Raw genomic sequence first — 22,224 nt, 5'->3', positions numbered from 1 at the left:
AGAAGGTGGTGAATTGTGCGTGGTTTTGATCCGTACTCACTCCTGGAGCGCCCCGAGCCACTTGGATTCGGGGCTGAAGCCACCCTGTAGAGGTGGTGAAGAAGGGGGTTCACCGGGGTTGAGGAGAGCCGCAGCTCTCCTCCTTGGCTGGCCATTACTCCCTTTCCCAAAGGTGGTTGCAGCGGTGGTCAGAAATGGCCACCTCAAAGAAGAACCCAATCAGACAAGATTGTGCAGGAGGAAGTTTAAAGGAGAAAGCTTGACTGACCAGGTTGAATGGAGTAAACATCTATTTAAGGTACCTGGAACTTGAAATACAAAGACTAATACTTGTTAGGGATACACCCTAGCAGAATGTGCACAGCAGTCAGGCAGGCAGGCAGGCAAATGTGTGAGAAAGCGTTTTTTGTAGCTTACACTCAGTAAACAGATACACTGTGCTAGTTAAATAGTGTATTCCAGTAAGAGTTTTAGCATAGTCAAACAGTCCATATATCATTCACTAGTTCAGTCCGTTCAGGGATTATTCAGTTGCAAAGTCCAGTGTCGAAAAAGAGGTTAGTAAACTTACAAATATCAGTCCAGTAATATATCTCCTCGCAGTAGAGATATAAAGAAGTCAAACCTCCTTTCTTCCTTCGACGTTCAAAAAACTCAGGAGCAGGGAATACGCAGTTAGCAAACCATCAATCCAGCAATCCAGTAAGCAAGTAGGTTCTCTTGCTCCCTCTTATGGCGGTTTTACAACCGCACCCAAAATTACATGCTTTGCAGTTTAAAGTGACACACACTTAAACTTACTATCATAGTTTATATATATTATTTTACCCAAACTACGTTAGGTAACCTTGTTATTCCTAACAATACTATTCCTAAAAAAGATTTTTTTAAAGCGGCGAAAGAGAAAGGAAAAAGAATTAGTTTTTTTTCTCTCACATTGACAGCTTTAATTGACTTGGAACATTAAGAAGAAGAGATCTGAACAAGAAATTGATATTAATCCACTTTGACATTAACAGGCTATTTCTAGCTGAAAATAAAGTGTCAAAGGGATAAAGATTCTTGGATAATTTAAAAAAATTTTAAAGAAAGAAAGCAGAAGAGGGGAAAAAAAGAGGGTGGAATCTGGAAAAATGGAGGAGACCACCTGGAAGTAAAAAGAATCGATAGTGGAATTTTAACAAGACTTGTAAAGGACTCATTGTAGCTGAAACTTTGTTAGAAGATAACAAAGCCCCTGGAAAGAGAAAGTGAGAAAAGAAGCAAGAAACAGCTTTGGATTATTGGGTGATTCCTGGAATTTTGGATGGTGGATCCTAATTAAATGAAATAAAATCAATTAGGGGTTGTTTAAAAATCTTTAAAATGGCATCACTCCTTGAAAAGCTAAAAATGAGACTTAAAGAACAAAAAGAAGAAGCACAAAAGGAAAGAGGATCTTTTGGCTTCGTATTTCAATTTTTAGAAATGGAGATTTTGAACTATGAAAAACAACAAGAAATGCTTGCAGAACAAGAAGGGCAGGACAAAGAAGAATCCATCTTTAATGACCAAGCAATTTTAAGTGGGGTAAAAAAGGGAAAGGGGGGAAAGAGAGTTAAAAGACTAAGACTTGAAGCAACAACCCCCCAAAAAGAATAATTCAAAAAGTAACTGTTACCTTAGGAAGAAGCAGAAGGGAGGATCACAGAAGGGAGAATCAGATAGAAAGGGGAACAAAAAGGGGAGGGAGAAGAAGAGGGGGAAGATGGAAAGGAAAAGAAGTTATAAAGGACAGAAACAAGATATAGAGAAACAGGAAAAGTGTACAAGAATTAAAGGTATAAGCCTATTTAAAAGACACAGAGACAAAGGCTAAAAAATTAACTTAAAGAGAGGATTCTGCAAGAGTACATGAGATAGCATTGTTATACTAGAAATAGAAAAGAGTTAGAAAGTATGATAGATGATTAAAGTGATAGATAAAATTGGTATTGATGTGTAATGGAATATTTGTCAGTAATTAAATGAAACAAAGAGGATAAGAGAATAAGGCTCTCAATGATTTAAAAAGAAAGTATAAAAAATTGAAAAGAAACATGGAAGATTTTTAATGAAATTAATATCAGTTGACAGGATGAATTTGAATAATAATAATAATTTCATTGACTACTGTTAATAACTATTGTTTTGTTTTTTGTTTAAAGACAGTAATAAGTAAAATATGAATATAGGTGATTAAAGTGAATGACAACTGATATTATTAGGTAATGTTTGTTAAAAGATGGAAATATTTTAAACAGAAATGTAAAAGACTGCCATCAATATTAATGGCAGAGTTGAACTTGAATAGAATAATTTCATTTATTATTGTTATACATATATATATACATATACATACATACATACATACATACATACATACATACACACATTTTTTCAAGAACTTAGTGTGTATTTTTAAGGGGGTGTACCAAGCAGAATTCTGTTGATAATAGTTATGTGTTATAAAATAGAGGTTAGAAAATGAATGTTATAACTGTAAAGGTACAATTTAAACTTTAAACAAGATTTGAATGGATAATAATTAAAAGATACAAAGGTGTTACACTCCAGTCTAGTAATTACAGGGGAAATTTTGTTTTATGAGAAAAGAAAATATGAAATTGTAAACAGGACAGATGAAAGTATAAAAATATTGATTAGAAAGATATTGAAAATTAGAAAAAGATATGTAATTGAACTTAGAAAGGAATGAGATAATTAAAAATAAGGTTATAGAAAGCAAAGAAAGGGAAAACTATTGAGAAAACTGTGAAAATAGTTATAAGATATGGATCAGAATACATAAGATGAATATGTAATCGAGTTTATGTCTGTATGGAGAAGTGATAACCCAGGAGCATGCTGTTCTTAAAAAAAAGATACTTTATTTGTATTTGTATGTTTTGTGAAAACCCAAATAAAACTTTATTAAAAAAAACATTGGTGGATTGCACAAAGCTGCTTGGCAGGTGTTGTGCTGACCTGCTCTAGGTAATTTAAGATCTTCCTGATATTTCTGCTATCACCAACCCTTTTCCTGATTTGGACCTCCCCTGTTTCTTTCAGTAATGTGACATAGTGAAACATGGAGATAATCTGTATTGCCTTAGTCAATGAGACAATACTGGGAAACAAGAATGAAATAATGTTTAATTTAAAGATGATCTAATCTTAGCATTTCTCAACTGTGTATTGCATAAAGCATATATTTGCTGTTGATAAAACAGTTTTTCAACTTGGATACATCTCTGTACTCATTAGAACTATCTTTGTTAGATAATTTAATAAAAATACTCAGCTTTGACTTCATGAGTTTGTATTAAGATTTCCTTAACGTTTCGAAGTAAATTAATTTTGTGTGATCTTCTAGATAAACTAGCTTCTTGAATTTAGTAACATACTGTAACCAACCATTCCACATTATTCTCCTGATACTACAGTAGCTTTAAGATTCTTCAGCTGAGATTATCGTTACTTAAACCGGTCATTCTGAGTGGTAGAAGATATACTTGGATAAGAATCCAGAGCTTCACTCCCAACACATCTTTCCAGTTCCCTATTTCCTAGTTGAAAGTGGAACTTCAGACTTCTCTAATCTATCCCCTCCTCAAGAATTTAATTGAGAGGATGTGCTCTGGCTTAAAATTCTTGGAATGACAAATTCCATTTGCCATCATTACAGAGCCCTTCATATCCATTGGTTCCCTCATCTAGACAAAGTAATAGCAGAATATCTTATTTTAGAATGTTTCTAACCTCTTCATCTTTTTTTTGTATTCAACAAAATTTCCTGTTAATCTTAGAAAGTTACATCCTTTGGTAGATGATGAACATCAAATTTCATAGAAATAAACCTTGCATATGTAAGATGCAGTCACTTAATTGGATTACCTCTTTTCCACTTATTTTTAGGAAGTTATAAACAGTGAAGAATTCTTTTGAGGTAGCTTAGAATGGGTGTGGAACAACTGATCCAAATTTGTTAGAGTTCTAATATTTCCTATTTGTGAAAGTCATACTTTGAGTACCTATACAGTATAACTCTTGCAGACAGAAGTCCCTAAGTAGACAAGGACTTTGTCTCACTGTCATATTATTTGGTTGTCCTAGTACAGTCCTATTAAAAATACAGATGCCCTATACTTCTTTGCTACTGAGTTATATGGTACTTGTGTCTTCTAGCTCAGGGATCCCCAACCTTTTCGACGCCGCGGCCCGGTTCCGACATCAGCTGGGCGCCGCGGCCCGGTACCGGCGTCAACTGGGCGCCGCCATCTTTTTATGACGAAAAGGCGCTTCCGTGACGTCACGGGCGCTGTTCGTCATAAAAGATGGCGCTAGCGCTTCTGGTGAGCTTTTTCGGTAGAAATGGCTTTCTACCCGGAAAAGCTCACCGAAGCGCTGGCGCCGCCATCTTTTATGACGAAACAGCGCTTCCGGTGAGCTTTCTACCCGGAAAAGCTCACCAGAAGCGCTTTTTACCAAAAAGATGGCGGCGCCCAGCAACCAGCGGCCCGGTAAGGGTTGTTCCGCGGCCCGGTACCGGTCCGCGGACCGGCGGTTGGGGACCCCTGTTCTAGCTGTACCAAACATGTCCTTTAAAAAGACCTATTAACATAACGCATTAAGCTTACAAAAGCCTGTAAAACACAGTATAAATTGGTATGCTTTATGCAGGGGTGGGATACGACAGGATGAACTACCGGTTTGGGATTTACGAGCTTCCCTGCACGCTGCGAGCCGCGCACCTGTAAATCGTCATCAGCATGCTGCGTGCAGAGAAGCAGCCTTTGAAACAGCCCTCTTTTCCTGCTTTTCTAACTGCAGCTGTCCCTCGCACGGCAGCTGAAGTTGAAAAATCAGGAAATAAAGATCAGGTAAGAGCCCGGGTGGGCAAGTGGGCAAAAACATCAGCAGACATAGAATTCTAATGTGCATAGAATTCTATGTCTGCTGCTCTTCAGAGCTACCGGTTCTACAGAGGTGGACAGAACCGGTAGAAACCCACCCCTGGCTTTATGTATGGGACAACTCCCAGCAGATTTTACTACTATCCACACACTTAAAGGAAATGTGCCTATACAGGTAGTCCTTGACTTATGACCACAATTGAGCCCACAATTTATTTTGCTAAGTGAGGCATTTAAGTGAATTTTGCTCCATTTTATGACCTTTCTTGCCACAGTTAAGTGAATCACTTTGATTGTTAAATTGGTGACACGATTGCTAAGTGAGTCTGGCTTCCCCATTGACTTTGCTTGCCAGAAGGTCGCAAAAGGTAAGCACATGATCACCAGACACTGCAACCATCGTAAGTATGAGTCAATTGCCAAACTCCTGAATTTTGATCATGTGACCGTGGGCATGCTGCAACGGTCATGTGAAAAACAGTCATAAGTCACTTTTTTCAGTGCCGTTGTAACTTTGAACGGTCACTAAATGAACTGTTGTAAGTCGAGGACTACCTGCACTCTAATGAATGGGGGAGGATCAATGGCTAGGGAATTTGAGGAGTTAAGCCTAAAACCTCTGGGAAGCCTTTTCACAGGTAGAGAGACCCGCTTACATTCCAAGAAATGTATTTGCAACACCAGAATTCTCTGCATTCTCAGTGCAGATTTCTCCATTGCCTGGATTAAGGTCCAGTCATTTCCATCTCTGCTGCTTCTCATACCGTGTTTCTCCAACAATACGGCCTCCACCAATAGGAAGCCCCACCATGTTTTATTGGCATAAAATCAAATTAAGCCCCATATTAAACATACCCGCTGCTGCTGCCCGCAGCCGCCCGCCTGGCCTTTCTTTGAGGTGGAAGAGCTCGCTGGGCTGAAGGGAGCGGCGCGTCAGAGGCGCGCAGCGAGGGAGGTCGGGGAGGAACGGAAGAGGCCCCGGAGATTAGCCTCCCCACGTGGGGTGGGCTGCCCTCTCGGGCAGGGGAGGCTTTGTAAAATAATTCGCTTTACCTTCGAAAGCAAAGGGAAGACGGGAGCGCCTGAAGCAAGGTCTCCCTCAGGGCTCGGTTGCAGGGAGGAGCCCTGACTGGCCGCACGTGGCTGCGCCAAACGCCGCGGCAGCAAGGGAGAAGGGAAAGCAACGGTGGCCCGAACCCGAAGGTCTCTCGAATATCCAAGCTGTCGCCGCCCGCCCACCCACCCGAGGATGCAAGGGGAGAATTAAGTCACCCCTGAAAAGACGCCCTAGCCGTTTTTCGGGGTCAAAAAAAAAGGCCCGGCCTTATTATGTGAGAAACACGGTAGAAAAGAACACTGTAGCTCTGGGTTGAACTGTGGAGCCCTCGGTGCTCTCAGAGCTTCGCTGTCTACTTGCAGACCTTTCATTACCCAACTAACATCACCGGTACAAGTCTGTAACATGGGCACACTAATCAACATTCTTCGTTAAACTGATGATGTTACCCTAGCCAAGTAATGAAAGGTCTGCAGGCGAACAACCAAGCTCAGACTGCAGCAAGGAGTCCATAGTGATGATTCTGGCTGGGCATGATGGGAATCATAGTAGAGTAAGGTGCCTGATTTAGTAAAGACTACTGAATTGATCTAGTTTGGCACGACGCTGCAGCCTCAATTCTGCCATCCGTATCTGAAACCGGGCAAAGATGCGCCCTTTGAAAGGAAGAACGGTCAGGACCTGCGCCATTCCGACCTCCGCCATTAGGGGGCAGCCGTTCTTTTCCTGTAGCAAACAGCAGAGGCCTCGCAGTGGGAGGGGCAGGATTGAGTAACGGCTCCCTTTGTCCTCTTGACTCAGTTTGCAGCGTGCACAAAACCCGGGGAAACGGGTGTAATTTTTCTAGGCGAGGTTTCGCCTCGGTCCTGTCTTTCGCTCTCAGGACTGGAAGAGTACATTTTCAGAGTAACGTCTGTTTAGAAAAGATACAGCTTTTGTTTTCAGTTTGCTCGGGAAGACAGCTCCACCGAACTCAGGTTTAGGGGCGTGTGCGCCTGTGTTATGTAAAAAGATACACATACTCCTCTTTTATGCTCCGGTTCGTATGGGGGGGGGATGCAATCTTTAACAACAGGAGGATTGTTAAGTTACGGTTTTAGGGTCCCAGTGTGAAGCATGTTCAAAATTGTAGGTCGTAGTCCCCCCCCCCACTCCCTTCTTCTCCACCACGGAGCTTCATTTCTGCAAAAATACCTCATTCCTGCAGGTCGCCGGATTCCCTATACGTGCTCCTTTTTACATGGCCGAGTGATCCTCGCTGAAACCAGAAAGGATTAGACTCAAAAGACTATCGTAGAAGTAGAGAAACGGCCAATTGGAATATGGAGCCCAAAGACGAGAATCCGAACGGAGTGGAGTGACTTCGAAGTAAAGGTGGCCCGAGTGGAACTTGGGAGATCTAAAAAGCATTTGCACTATTCACCCAAAGTTCCCTCTCGAATGAACGTGTACCTTAAAGCAGCTAAAATCACATCAGTTGGGGCTTAAAAATTGTTTGCCTCTCGGGAGTCGACAGCCTTATCCGAAAGCTATCGATTAAGGTTATTGCTTGTTTTGCAAACCGTGTGAGCGGGACTGGGGCCTGCAAGGAAACAAGAGGCGAAGTTCGGGACGATCTTGGGGTGTTGACTCAAAACAAAGCGCCCTCTTCAGGTGCTGCGCTTGCACCTCGGCTGGCGTCGCGAAGAGACCTTCGCCAGACGCGCCTGCAATTTGGGGGCGCCACGTGTGGACGAAGGCGGCTTTCTTGGGAAGGGGCAGCACATCTCGGGGAAAGAAGAGGGAGGGTCGGGAAGGAGCCGTCCTTACTTTCTTCTATTGGACGGACGATGTCTTCAGGCGGGCGGTGCCGGGGGCGGTCCCGACAGCCCCGTCTTGTCCCAGGCCGGGCACAGAGGGAGGGATCGGGAGGTAGCTGTCGCCGCCTGGCCACGGCGGCTCACTTCCACACCGACGATCCAGACGGGCCGAGCCATCCCCGCCTCCCCTGGAGCCGCCTGGGCCGGGGATGGGGAACACGGAGAGCGGGGAGCCGGGCGGGGGGCCCGGGATGTTGCCGCCCCCGCCGGGAAGAGTTCCCATGCCGGATCAGGGAGAGCTGGAAGAACGCTTCGCGATGGTGCTGGTGAGAGAGACCCCTCCTCCCATCCACCCCGCCCCCCGGTTAGATCCCTGCATAGATTCCTCCCCCCGAAAAAAAAACAAGCTGCCTCAGAGACCTCGCAGCGTTTATTGCAAATAAACTCGTCCGCATCTCCGACGTTGCTGGAAATCGGTTCCTTTCGAGCCGCGCTCTCTACGAACAGAGATGGATCGCCAGCCTCAGTGCCTTGCTCCTTTTTTTCCCTTTCCCTTTCCCGCTCCCCTAACTTTTTCGGACACTTACACACACACACACACACACACCCGGCCCTAACAGATCCGGGAAAGCATTCCGGATCTCTTTCTTTAACTGGGATTGAAGCGCAAGCCCTGGGAGGCGGGTGGGGTGGGGGTTTCTGTCTCCCTGATTTCCACTTGTTCTGGTTGTTTCCCCACTTGGGGTTTTCTGTTACCCTTGTATGCCCGTCGCCTGTAGTTGTGTGCTCAACTCTTTTCCCTGCGGAGCAAAATTCCCAGCGAGGTGGCAGTTACTCCAGGTAGATCGTGTCATTTCAGAGATAATCGCATCCACCTCTGCCCGTCAGCTATTTTTTTTCCTGTTAGATACCTGCCTCCTCTCTCCCCCCCCACTTTGCATTGCTCATGCTCCTAGTCCTATAGGTATCTTTTTAATATATCCACTCACAGAGGCTTGAGACTTCGTTTTGACCGATGCCCATTTTTTAATCTGCCTAGAATGTGTCACCGCTGGCAGGCAGATTTCTCTTAAAATTTCAGATTTGCACTGAACTGTTTTGGCCCAAGGTGGGCTTTTGATTAAGAGCCTGGAGGTCAATGGTCCATCTATCTCACCCTTGTTATTTCCTATTCTAGTGGGAAATGTCAGCAGATACTAATTTCCTTCAACTTTCTTGCCTTTATCCACTGCACATAGGATATCCTTTTTAAAAAAGGGTTTTTTTCCCATTTCCCCTTCATTGTTCATCCTAACTTTTCCTTGCAACCATGGTGTTTGGTTGATTTCTCTTTTTTTCACTAACCTGGCTTTACCTACAGAAATGCTGCAGTGTTTGAGTTTTTTCTTCCCAAGACTGACTTGAATGGGAAAAGTTTATGAAGCAACCTTGTGTGGGATGTATATAGTTTAGTTCTGTCCTGCCCAAGCTTTGATGGAAGACATCAATGGATTCAACTGATGGATTTTCATATTTTTTTAAAAAATCTGAATCTAGTTGATCTTGTTAACCTGGAATCTTGTGGGTTGGAAACCTATGGCCTAATTCACACAAGGCTCTAAAAAGCTTAATGTGCATTGTTTGGTTTTAGTTTAATTCACATATTGTGGACCCAGCCTTTGTAGATTTAAATCTTGGATTTGGGGTTACATGTTGTATGAACTTAACCAGTTACAGTTTATGCAAAAAAGCATGGCTAATCAAACCATGACTACATAAAGGAATGATGATGCTGGGTATAATATTGCATTACTTTCCTAAAATGAGGTTTTATAATTCCTATTCAATCCAAATAGAAAACAATATGGGGTTATACAGGGTTTATGTCATTTATTCATTGACTTAGATTTCTAGTAATACTCCTAATCTGTATTAACAGCTCTGATGTTAAGAATTAATGTGCTGAAATTCATTTCGGAAGTGTTACTGTAATCTAAAAGACTGGAGGATAACCTTGTGACTGCTTCGTAAAAAGAAGAAAGGAAGAGTTGTGTGACTCCTCCTACTTCCATAAATATATTGGGATGAAATATGTATGTGGAATTCTGTTCTTAGATGTTACATTGAATATTCTTCTCAGGAGTTCTTGGCAGTGTGTGTAGCTCTTGTTCACTTTGTTCCTCCCACTCTCCTAAGATTAGACTGAGAGAAGCCTTGACCAGTCACTTGCCAAAAATGCAAGAAGAGCCACTTTTGTATCTTGTAGCCTTAGACTTTTGCACCTTGACTGCACTGTGAAGGTCTGGTGTGTGAACTTTTCTTCACCTATTGAGTTTCTCCTAAGAACTTGTAAGCTTCAAAAAGAAGAAGAAGAAGAAGAAGAACAGATGTTCCCCCTCCAGATTCAATGTTTGGCTGCCAACAGTGAGGAAAAGGATTTGTCAATAGAGTCAACAAATGTCCTCCCTTGGTGCATTCTGAGAATGAATTGAGATATTCTCACTCAAAGAATCTATAGTTTCTGGCTGGCAGAGCTTCATAAAAGAGGCAGGTTTTGAATCACTGCATCCTTATAACCCTCCTTTGGTTGCTACACTTTGCTGGCTATTGCAGGATGATGCTGAGTTCAAGACTACCTAGTCAGCTTGTATGGCCAATTGTACAAGATCTCTAAAAATGTCCTATATAAATACCTTCCATCCTCATCCTGTAATTAGGTAGCACTGGCAGGGAATGCTGCCTTATTTTCCATTATGAAAATTAAACATTAAGATGCTTTTGATTACACATTAAGATGCACAGCTTTCAAAATTATGCACGTCCCTTCTGCTAATACATCGATAAGAAACACTTCAGAATTCCACATGAAGACAGATCAATTCTGTGCTATATGCATTGGAATACAGGTCTCATTCTCTCATATAGGTAGGAAAAATTAAGATAGGGGACTTGACTGTTACAGGGATGGCCTGCATACTACAGAACTTGCAGATCACAGAGCCCCCCCGTATGGCATTTTAAACTATTTTATGCTTGGAAAAGGGGTAGGTTAAAGGGCAAAGATTTCCTTAAATCCCTTCTCCCTGACTACATGCGGTGGGAAAATTAAACGACAAGTGGATGTCTTTCCATTTGAAACTCCATTTGAAATGTAAACACAGAAAAGAATTTACTTATCCCTGGACAAAAACTAAGGAGATCCGGGTTTAAACACCCTGCACAGAATTTCTCTTAGGAATCTAGGTAGAAGTATTTAGTTGTCTATTTTTAGAAAAAGTTTGTGTCATCCAGGTACATGTGTAAAACACACTTCTATAGTAAGGAAAAACCAATTAATCAGTTTTAATTAGTACATTAGGTTCATTTATTGATCTTGCAAAGAATATTTCTCTGAGATATTAAATAAAAAGATTGACACTTTCACTGTGAGTGTTTGAAATTTCAAGACAATTGGTGAGCTTTAGTAATACTTGTAGCTGTATACCTGGGGGAGAGGATTTCCATGCAGTTATTTTTCCTTAGCTAATGGAGAGTTTGTTTGTTAAAAAATTCCACTCCAGTGATGTCAGAATGAGAGGAAGTTGACAACATGTGATACATAGTTTTCTCCTTTATGAATCTTTTCTCAATGGATAAGTTATTTGAATGTTGCCACTTTAGGAAATAAGATGGTAGTTCAAAAGTACATGATACTGGATTTATAGAAATTTATAAGAAATTTAAAAGAAATTTATATGTTACCAAACCATTGCTTCTTCTAGCTCCATTAATTATCCACTATGATTGACAGCAGCTTTGCACACTGATGTCTTGTTGACTGGAGATACTAGGCCCATACACTGGAAAATTTTGCATACAAACCATTCTACTTTTGAGTTCCAATCCATAATAACACGCACAGTCTACTGTAATGTAATATTGCAGATCCTACTTTGCAATTTAGAATGAGGAGTATCAAATGTAAGTACAGAATTCAGCATCCTGAAATTTTTGGTTTGTTTACTTTAAATTTTAAAAACGAGCACATCTTTGTGTAGCTTTTATGACTGAGGATATGTTTTGGAAAGCATCAGGTAAAGCCTGTTATAATATAAAAATGAGATTTAGTTCATCACAAGCTTGGATATAATAACCTTCCTATTTATTGGAAGGTTGTTTTTCCATGCCTGTGGGAAGGATTAACAAGTAGAAGAAAATGCAAATACTGCACAAAAATGCTGCAAAATAGGTAAATATATGCAAGTTTGATCAATTAGCATAAATTGCTCTGGTTCCTAGTTCCAAACTAAATATGGAATTTGAATTTATTGGATGCAGAATTATAATGTTTAATATGCATATATGTGTGTGGGATGGTCTTGATGGAGCACACATGGTTCTGAAAAAAATAAAGAGCTGCCTGTATTTATGAAGGTCTGAACCTTTATGGCTGATGAATTCCAGTTCATAATTTAAGCAGATGCAGTTTTAAACTTCCTTAGGACAGATTTAAACACATTATAAACGTAAGACAGAAGAAGATACATTTTGGCATTCTGTGGTGCAATTTGACCACTCACTTCATATCGAGCTTGTCAACCATGCTGCTTTCCTATGGCATACTATACATTAGTTCTGAACTAACTAGTGTTTGATCAATTTAAACCACTTTCCAGTGTGAATGGTGTGTTATGTGTTCCAAATCTCACATACTAGGCTGGAACAATTTAATTTGATCTCTTAGGGCAAGGGTCTTCAAACTTGGCAAGTTTAAGACTTGTGGATTTCAACTCCCAGAATTCCTGAGCTAACATGACTGGTGGAGGAATTCTGGGAGTTGAAGTCCACAAGTCTTAAACTTGCCAAGTTTGAAGACCCCTGCCTTAGGGGCTTTTGCTGCTCTTTTTTGCTCATTGTAGTGCTACTATGGAAAACTAGTTTTTATTGTTTTGATTAATTCTCCTTTATCTCTGCAAATATGTTACATTACTGTGGAAGCTCTAGTCCTGGACAAGATTTGTTCTTGGTGTTTATTGATGAGAGATGAGGATCCTTTTGTAGTGAGAGATTATATTTTTAAAAATTATATTTGGCATCCAAGAGCAGAGGAACATAAATGTAATGATGTCTCTGGAGAGGCAGAACAGAATTTTTGGGCTTGTTTTCTCCGGTTTTGAAAAGATTGCCCTTTTAAAGATTGATCCATGACCTAAGTCCATTCAGTGCTTAACACACCGTAGTTGTTCATAATTTGAAAAAAAATATTCTGTCACATCTCACCAATTTGAAATGGATTTTATTGATACATTTCTCTTCTGAAAATTTGTGGAAATCATGCTTCCCTTATTGCCATTATATTTTCTGGTACAATCTTGGACAATTGCAAAAAAGGCTTGCCCACAAACTATGGATCGGACTCTTCCAATGAATGTGAGTTCTTATGAAAATGGAATATGAAATAGTAGCAACCTGCCTTATACAACAGGTAGAATAGCTTTATGTGCTCTGTAATTATATATACCAGAGGTATATTCTCAGATCTAACTTTGTCAAGGAATTATCCTTGTGCTTTGATCTATTTTGGTATTTTCTCATAGCATAGACAGCAGTTTTCCAGTTATTTTACATGAAAATAATCTGGCCGTAAGAATGCCATAATTTCAAAAGACAAAAAAAAAATATTTTAGATATATAGTGGTGCTTTAATGAAACCCCAAAGCCTTCTTTCATATTCCTCCCTCACATTAGCCAATGTTACTACAGACCAAATCCAAAGGTATTAGGAACGTCATAAGAAAAGAGAAGACCTATTCTGCCACGCAGTTTTCCTAATTTGAATACAAGTAGCCCTTGATTTACAATGGCACTGAAAAAGATATATGACCATTTTTCAGACTTATGACAGAACATCCCCATTGTCACATGATTTCCATTCAGATGCTTGACAACTGACTGTCCTGGGGGACACATGAATACTTTGTGACCTGACAAAAGTCAATGGGGAAGACAGATTCACTTAACAACTGTGTTACTAAATTAACAGCTGCAGTGATTCATTTAACAAATTTAGCAAGAAAAGTCATGCAATGGGGCAAAACTCACTTAACAAATTTGTCACTTAGCAACAAAAATTTCCGGCTCAATTTTGTTTATAAGTTGAGGACTACCTTTACTGCTGACAATTAAGCGAGAACACAGGACTAGATTGAGCCAGTAGACTTAAATGCTATTATATGTAATAACATTTCATGGGTTAATTCTTCCTTGTTCAGCTTGGTTTGTTTCAAAGATTTAAGAATTTCTAGCAGATTAACAGCAAATTAGGGAAAGCTGGGTTAACAATATCCCAAAATAATTTAGGAATAATTATATTTGTTCCAAAAATAAGTATCTGATAAAATAACTAAACACAGTAACAATTAATGCCTCAGGCCTGATTTTTATACTAAAATTGCTTTTATAGATATTGCTTGAAATAGTTTCAGTCTCACCCGTAATGGTTTTCATTCTTATGTGATAGATAAGTTTACAGTTGATAGTATTCATATAAATGCTTTTTAAATCGCTAACTATACAGGAAAGTGAATTTTGTTACTGCATTTCTGCATTATTAGAAATGCATGTTTAATCTGAAGTCATTGTTAGTTTATCTACTGTAAATACTTTTATATCACTTTTTTGTCAGCATTTTAGTAAATCTGTAATGCTTGACCAATAATTATTCTCCATTTTTCTGGGGGAGAGTTCCTTTAGGAATGAAAGGTGTTGGAATGTAAAGTTAGCTGATGTTGCTTAGGGAACTTGATTTGCCCTCTTGATGGCAGATTCCTACATTACAAAATGAATGAAAAACCTGCCACAGTTGTCTGAGGATGGAGGAAGAGCATTACCACACCACTACTGGAAAGTGAATTGCATTATTTGCCAGTTTGTTTCCAGATGCAGCTTAAGAAGCTGCTACTGACCTTTAAAACCTTAAATGGTCTGGGCCCACCCTTCCTTAGGGACCAAGCTTTCATAAACTGTCTCCTCCCTTTGAAACAGGCTGGGAAAGTGATGTTTTGAAATGTTACAGTTACTCCATAAGCAGAGGCGTTTGCTGAGACTGAAAAAAAATGGAAATGATCTCTCAATGAGGCCTGCAAACATCTACCTTCCACATAACTAAAGTATGAATGCAACCTTTTATAATATGTCTTTATAAATATATTTTAAGCTACTGTGGATAAACTGATAATAACATGAATTTGGGAATCACTTGAGGTTTGGTTCTCACTGTGATGACCAATCGAGTGGCAGGCAGTGTGATTTCTGATTTTAGGTATAGGCTCCCAGGATCAAAGACCCCTCCTTAAGAAACAAGAAGCTTTCTCCCCAATATGTTAATTTTCTAGGTAGGGTAGGGGATTTTTTTCAATGCAAAAATTGATTCCATACAACAAAGCTTTACAGGTTCTATACAATTAGACTTTAGCAGTTGTTCCATATCCTAAATCTCCCATTGTGATGTTAAAATTACCACGTGTTTGTTTTGATATGAAAGAAGTTGCTGAGAAAGAGATGTTCTCCTTTATCAAACCTTGGGGTTTTTCTTTTAACTTGGGCTGTTTTGGGAGTAGTTGTAAGGCGTGGTTAACAGTATTTGGTAGACTACAATACTTTCTATATTCCAATGAATTTTGATTAGGTTAATTGTATGTATATACAATATATACAGTATAATACAGTCTAAGTAAATTTAAACCATTCAGTTACTTATAGATTTTAATTTATATGATTGTTCTCCCACTCTTGGTTGATCCATACCTGAACTGTTGAAAAGTGGGGAGCAGTATTTCATTTTTACCCGAGACTTCAAAGTTCTGTGAAAGAATGCTGGGCAAGCCTGGGTTAAAACAGAATAAGCTGCCTTTCTTTTTGGCTTTGATAGGCATGGCTTCAGCATTGCAAAAGGCTTGGTTTATTTGAATCGTCATAAAAGCTAGAACCATGGTGGATTTTTTTTCAGTGAAGTAACCAGAGGTTTGCTGAATATAGAGAACAAACAACTCTAAGCATGCTTTGATTGCAAAAAAAAGGTTTTTAATTTTAATTGGTGCATGCCTGTGTTAGATTGAAGGCTACATTTAAGAAGCAATTCTGCATTGGTCTCAATTTGAAGGAAAAGAACTCAAGAAGACCCTCGTTCAATGGAATCCAGCTGGCTGGTTAGGTAGCGTTTCAGCATGTGGACTTCCGGTTTGAGATTTCAAAGGGAGCTCTCCCTGGCAAGGGGCTGGATTTCTATATGACGTTTTAGAAGCATATGGCATCCCTCCCTGCACAGTTAATTCCATACAGGGCTGGGTAAAAAGTGGTGGAAATAGTTATTGGTTTCCTCTCGGCGTACTTCCAGCAGAGGAGAGAGAAACTTATGCTTCTTTGCAACATTTCATTTGGAAGAAACACCCGACCCCTTTTCTCTCAGGGTAGGGAGGACTGGAATACCTTTCTGTTTAGAGAGGGAATAGAAACAGACGTAGAAGAGGGAACCCTGGTTCCTACCCCGGCAAAGGAAATGGGGAACCAATTCGGAAGATTTTGTTTGTAGGATTGGCTGCCAAATCCCCATGGAGGCCCAAATACGCAGGCTGTAGCCCAGCAGCCTTGCAGGAATTGCAGTCATGTTGCATCACTTCCTTGGGAACAGCATCTCGTCAAAGGGCAGGGTTTAAAGTAGGAAGTATTATTTCATGGAAAATGGAAGTGGTTGTTAGATAGGGAGCTGGGGAATGAGGCAGGCAGCCAGGCGCTCTTATCCTCAGCTCTGAGGAAAGGAGGAGCCTTCTGGATCGGACTCCAGAGGAAAATGTGGATCTCTGCCCTAATCATTTGGATACTTGGCCTGGAGGATATTGGAGAGAATTGCCGTCATGGTTGCTTAGCAACTCCTGTATTACAATCTCTCTCCTTCCTGCCTTGGGGCTGGCAAAATGGCTGCTGCACTGATGCTCATAGCAGTGAGAAAGGGCAAGCTTGTATGGAAGGATATATGGGAATATTGAGAGAATGCCAGTGAAGGGAGAGCAAGCTGGGGAAGACATTAAGTGAGTTGGTGTAGCTTTTACAAATGGAGGTCCTCTGGATGTCCCATCATTAAATGTCTCAAATCTGCTACCAGCATGTCACAAAGGTGTAATTAACACCATGAAAATAGTGATTGAGGAATAATTAGATGGCAGCTACCACCACATCGAGACTTCCAGTACTTTGATACTTTCTGTTGCAAAGTGTATTTGGATCTTTGAAGAGCATGTTTCGAACTATGATGTGGGATGGACAGAGAGGGAGAAGCTTGGTTTGGGAAAGCTGAATTGCCTAATTGTTGCTTGTTCTTTTTTGGATACATTCTGGTTTTTATCCAGCCGGTATTATTTTGTGTTTTAATTGTTAGCCGCTCTGGAAATACTTGTATGGGAAGGCGAGAGAGACCCATCTACAAAATAAAAAATGTAAAAACCCTGTCAAGCTTTGCCCTCTAATAATTGCCAGATTGCTGTTTTTTATCCCAGTGCTGGGATTTAAAACTAGGGGAGCCAAGAACGAATTCCTGATTCCCATCTTCCATCAGTTTGATCTCCTCTGCTTTCTAAGAGCGGAAATTCTCTCTAGCAAGTCTTCTGTAACTTCAGCAAACAGGCAGAATTCAGCACATATTTCCTTAGTTCAGAGGTGTGGTAATAAAAAATGCTTTATCTGTTGACTTTCTGCTTGTTATGCATTCCGCTTTTTAAGACTATAAATTTCCTGCCAGAAAGCATGGTGGCAATCCCTAACAACAATACATTTTTAAAAAATTAAATGCATAAATAAGACTTGGGGGCTCAACCACACTGTAGTTGACTGTTAACTAATATATCATGTTCCGTTCACAATATGGCAATATATATTGTATTCCACTCTTCAAATACTATTTCTCAATTTAGCATTGTCACTGTGACTACAGGATATAGAACAACAGAGTTGGAAGGGACCTTGGAAGTCTTCTAGCCCCGCCCCCTGCTCAGGCTGGAAACCCTATACCATTTCAGACAAATGGTTGTCTAATCTCTTCTTAAAAACCTGCAGTGTTCATAAAAGTATAAATATCTACATCTATTACCAGAAAAAGCCATGTCGTGTTTTAAGATTTGCTTACTTTTAACAGTTTATTTGCCTCTACCAAAACAGGAATAAAGAATTATGAATGTCACTGAAGTTTAACCTGGTCATGGGAAATCTTGCTTAGCTTCCTCTTCAGATTTTTAGATTTCAGTTTAATTTTGTGACATTGAGGGATAGAAGCTTGCTTCTTCAAAAGCCAAAGCTCAGATTCTTGGGATTGTGAATTCTGTCCGGCATCTAGTATCTATTGGACTGAACTGGAATGGAATAGACATATTACTATAGAAAGCAAAAGAGAATGGAGCCTAAAGTGAAATCTCATTGTTGTGTCTATGATGTCTCTGGTACGTATTTTAAAGGCTATTCCCACATTAAATAGCAAACATGTTTAGTTAATTAGATTCTTAAACTGCTGGTGATGTGTTGCCATTCTGGGAGTCCATTAAACTTTCATAGTCCCAGTCTTATTGTATAGCACATGCAGAGAATCCCATATTTTTCATTGTTTTCCATCAAGGAAAAAGTGCCAGACTACAAATATATAGGCTTTATAAGTATACACATAAAAAACACTTGTCTACAAAAATCCAGATAGCTTTTTGGAAGTTGGCAGAGAAAGATCAAAATATGTGATTTTACAATTTTATTTTTTGCTAAATATGGAAGAAGAAGCTTTCCCATTCTGATATTTCTTTTTGATGCTCAGTACATTGGAAAGACTAACATTTCAGCCTTCAACTGAGCTTTGGGCTGATATTTAAATACAAGGTTAATATGCTGTCTACAAATTCAGAGAACATTCCTATCTTCAGTCCATACATTACCCCAGGATGGGAAGACTAGAAAGAAAGAAAATGATTTAGCAAGAATATTATGATAATTCTTTTTTTTTTCTTTAGCAGTGTTGATGATCATTCATCACACGCATATTGGCTCAATTTCAGAACCTGTGATTTGCTCTTGTTCATCCTCATTTATCAGTTGCTACTAAAATTAACCAGTAACTTTATATCATTGCAGAAAGAATTGATGCACTGCATTGCAAAACAGAAACAATGAATTTTATATTTGCCAAAATCATTGGTGGTAGAGAGGATGGGTGAGGGGAAATGATGAAGAATAATATTAGCATAAATTTTTATTCAGTGGAGTAACAAATAATACACACAAAGCCTACTCAACGCTAGTTTATTAACAAGAATAGATGAGGTCAATCGGTCAAGAATGTAGAAGGAAATTTAGGAATGCAGATACTGGTTAGATCATTGTCTAGTGCTATTTTCTCCAACTGGGTATAAGAATGCTGCTTTTTAAACTTTCAAAATGTCCTGTTAGAAGTCCTTCCTGGAGAGAATGCATCCATTTTAAATGTGTGTGTCCAAATGGGGAGCAACCAAAATACATTATATGGTTATTAATGTCCATCTTCTTGGTGCATTTTGTGGTGGGACGAAGGAATAAAGACTCTGGAAAGTTGCTTCACTCCAAGCAGACCCAGTACTAGCCTGTAGAAACCAGTCAAAGTCATTCTAAGGCAGTGTTTGATTTTCAGAAATTTATCACAGTCCCACAGGAGTGTAACAGATTTTTGGTGATATATATTTGCATATCACCATCTTTGTACTATTCTATGGATTAGAGCATAAAAATCCTTAGTTTGCCTCTATAAAACACAGATTACAGGAGACAAGAAAAGTTGTTCCTTGCTATATCTAAGGCAGCCAGTGATGTGGAGCAGGGCAGTACTTAAACTGGTAAATGATGTAGCTTAAAAAAAGAAAGAGAAGAGGGGAAAACTAAGAACTGAACTTCTATGCACCTTCATCACACCTGTTGGGATTCAGGAAAGGGGTCTTCTCTTCTCCATTGCATCTGTCCTTTGGAAGAGGATATCCTAGAGAACCATATGGCTCTTATCTGATCTTGTTTAAGGGTTGCAAAAAACATGGTTTTCTCACCAGGCCTGGGGTTAAAGTGGGAAGCAAGCCTCTTATAGGGTTATTTAATGAAGTTGAATTTTTTCTTTTCTGGATGTGACTCTATTATTTTTGTGCTATGATTTCTGTATTGTTTTAATTGTTGTAAGGCTCTCAGCTGTCATGGAGTTAAGCAGCCTTATACATTTAAAATAAATGAATAAGTTTACCTTCACGCTGGAACAGCACCATATATATATATGAGCATCATATGCATAATTCCAAAATCCCTTCTCACATTATGTCAGATGTAAGCTGAATGAAGTTGCAGTATGTATGTGTAAAGCACTTTTGAGAGTCTTCATAAATTTGGCCGAAACTGGTGAGATTTTTTTTTTTTTTGCAGGCAAGGAATAGGATTACCAGTAGTGTTGAACCCCTAACAGTGAAGTAGGGGGTGCTGATTGCTTTCTGAAAAAAATGCACAAAGAAACAAGATCATATTTGGGGAGCAGAAAATTACAACCAACTTTTGTATTTCATGCCTGAGTTTAGATCAGGGGTGTCCAACCTTGGCAACTTTAAGACTTGTGGACTTCAACTCCCAGAATTCCTCAGCCAGCAAAGCTGGCTGAGGAATTCTGGGAGTTGAAGTCCACAAGTCTTAAAGTTGCCAAGGTTGGACACCCCTGGTTTAGATGATGCTCACAGCTTCTTTGTTTCAAAGTAAAATGTGTGTGTGTGTGTGTGTGTTGTTAGGTCCAGTTTATGGGGCTAGGCCTTGTAATTACTCTTGATAGTCTTTTGATGTAATGAAAATTAAGCAGCACATATATTCATTAGCAAGCCAATATGATATAGAGATTAAAGTGCTGAATAAGATTTAAATCCACCCTTCACCTTGAGACTCACTACAGGTAATCCTCAATTTATTACTGCAATTGGGGCTAGAATTTTCATTGTTAAGTGATGCGGTTGTTAAGTGAGTTCCACCCAATTTTATGGCCTCCTTTACAGGGGTGGGATTCAAATTTCTTAACAACCGGTTCTGTGGGCATGGGCTAATTTGTGGGTGTGGCTTGGTGGTCATGTGACTGGGTGGGCATGGCTTGTATGTAAATACTGTAAATATGTAAATATTGAATTTTTTTATAAAAAAAGAGTAACTTTTACCCAAAATCAGGCAAAGCAAACAGGCAGATTGAGTTCCTCACAGAATCACAGATTCACTCAGAGATCTATCCTCCTGCAATCTGCTACCTGAGTCTGCACTGAAAAATAGAAGCTTCAGTCCTAAGGAAGGCTCAGCCCTGCTTTTAGATTCGCTAGCAAGCAAGAAATCCAATGATTTCCTGCTTTCTAGCTAATCTAAATCTCCCGGCACAGCTGATAGTCAGAACAGCTGGTGGTTGGGGGGAAGAAAAAAGGAAAAATAGCAGCTTACCAAAAATTAGGCAAAGGCACAAGGCAGGCAAGTTGGATGGCACATGCCAGGTAAGGAGTGAGTGGGCGGGGAGGAGAGGGGAGGGGCCACCATTGGCACGATTTGCCTGTTCTCCGAATTGTGCAGAATCATAACAACCGGTTCTATAGAACTGATCTGACCAGGTAAAATCCCACCCCTGCTCCTTTGCCCTAGTCAGTCAACAAATGTTGCAAAACCATGATTGCATGACCACTATAGATGCCAAATGCTAAACAAAAATGAATAAAGTTAAGCAAATCCGGCGTCTCCCATTGGCTTTGTTTATCAGAAGCTCCCCATGAAGGTTGTAAATGTGGTGATCATGGGATCCCATTGTAGCAATAGCAATAGCACTTAGACTTATATACCACCTTATAGTGCTTCACAGCCTTCTCTAAGTGGTCTACAGAGGCAGCATATTGCCTCCAAACTGGGTCCTCATTTTACCAACCATGGAAGGATGGAAGGCTGAGTCAACCTTGAGCCTGGTGAGATTTGAACTGCCAAAGTGCAGTCAACCGGTAGTCAGCAGAAGTGGCCCGCAGTACTGCATTCTAACCACTGCTCATTAAATACAGTACATGCCCATTGACCGCTATCAAATGTAAATCGAAGATTGCTTGTACAGGAGGCATTCGAAGTTATGTGCATTTGAAGATAACAATGGCTCTGAAAAAGTGACTTACATTGCAGTGAGTGTCCCCATTGTCACTTGATCACAATTTGGGTGCTTGGCAACTGCCATGCCTTTATAACAGTTGCAATGTTCCAGGATCACGTAATCTTCATTTGTGACCTTCCCAGCTGGCTTTTGATGAGCAAAGTCAGTGGTGGGGAAGGCTGGATTCACTTAACGACCATGCAATTCACTTAACAACTATAGTAAAGAAAGTAAAATTGGGTATGGTCATATGATGACTCACTTAATGACTGCATCATTTAGCAATGGAAG

The 22,224-nt window shown here is 40.0% G+C and overlaps 1 protein-coding gene and 1 long non-coding RNA gene across 4 annotated transcripts in view; one reads left to right on the top strand and one right to left on the bottom strand.

Moving 5' to 3' along the window:
• Positions 1-7,871: 7,871 nt before the first annotated feature.
• Positions 7,872-22,224, top strand: part of FMNL3 (formin like 3) — a 93,559-nt gene continuing 79,206 nt past the window's right edge. For all 3 annotated transcript variants that reach the window (XM_087956326.1, XM_087956323.1, XM_087956324.1), the window contains exon 1: positions 7,872-8,116. In XM_087956326.1, coding sequence (XP_087812452.1) covers positions 8,000-8,116 — 117 coding nt within the window. In that variant the 5' untranslated portion in view covers positions 7,872-7,999. The remainder of the gene's footprint in view (positions 8,117-22,224) is intronic.
• LOC148132268 (uncharacterized) lies at positions 19,063-20,278 on the bottom strand. Its single transcript, XR_015747788.1, has 2 exons — positions 20,038-20,278; positions 19,063-19,396 (listed from the first exon to the last, which is right to left on the bottom strand). It is a non-coding gene; the product is annotated as an uncharacterized LOC148132268 (long non-coding RNA).

Source organism: Notechis scutatus, chromosome 2 (genome assembly GCF_049901735.1).
Source record: "Notechis scutatus isolate UNSWTSFEM ecotype Mainland chromosome 2, rNotScu1.2, whole genome shotgun sequence".
Lineage (NCBI taxonomy): Eukaryota > Metazoa > Chordata > Lepidosauria > Squamata > Elapidae > Notechis > Notechis scutatus.
Note: the sequence above shows the minus strand (reverse complement) of the source record. Positions and strands in the feature narration are given on the sequence as shown.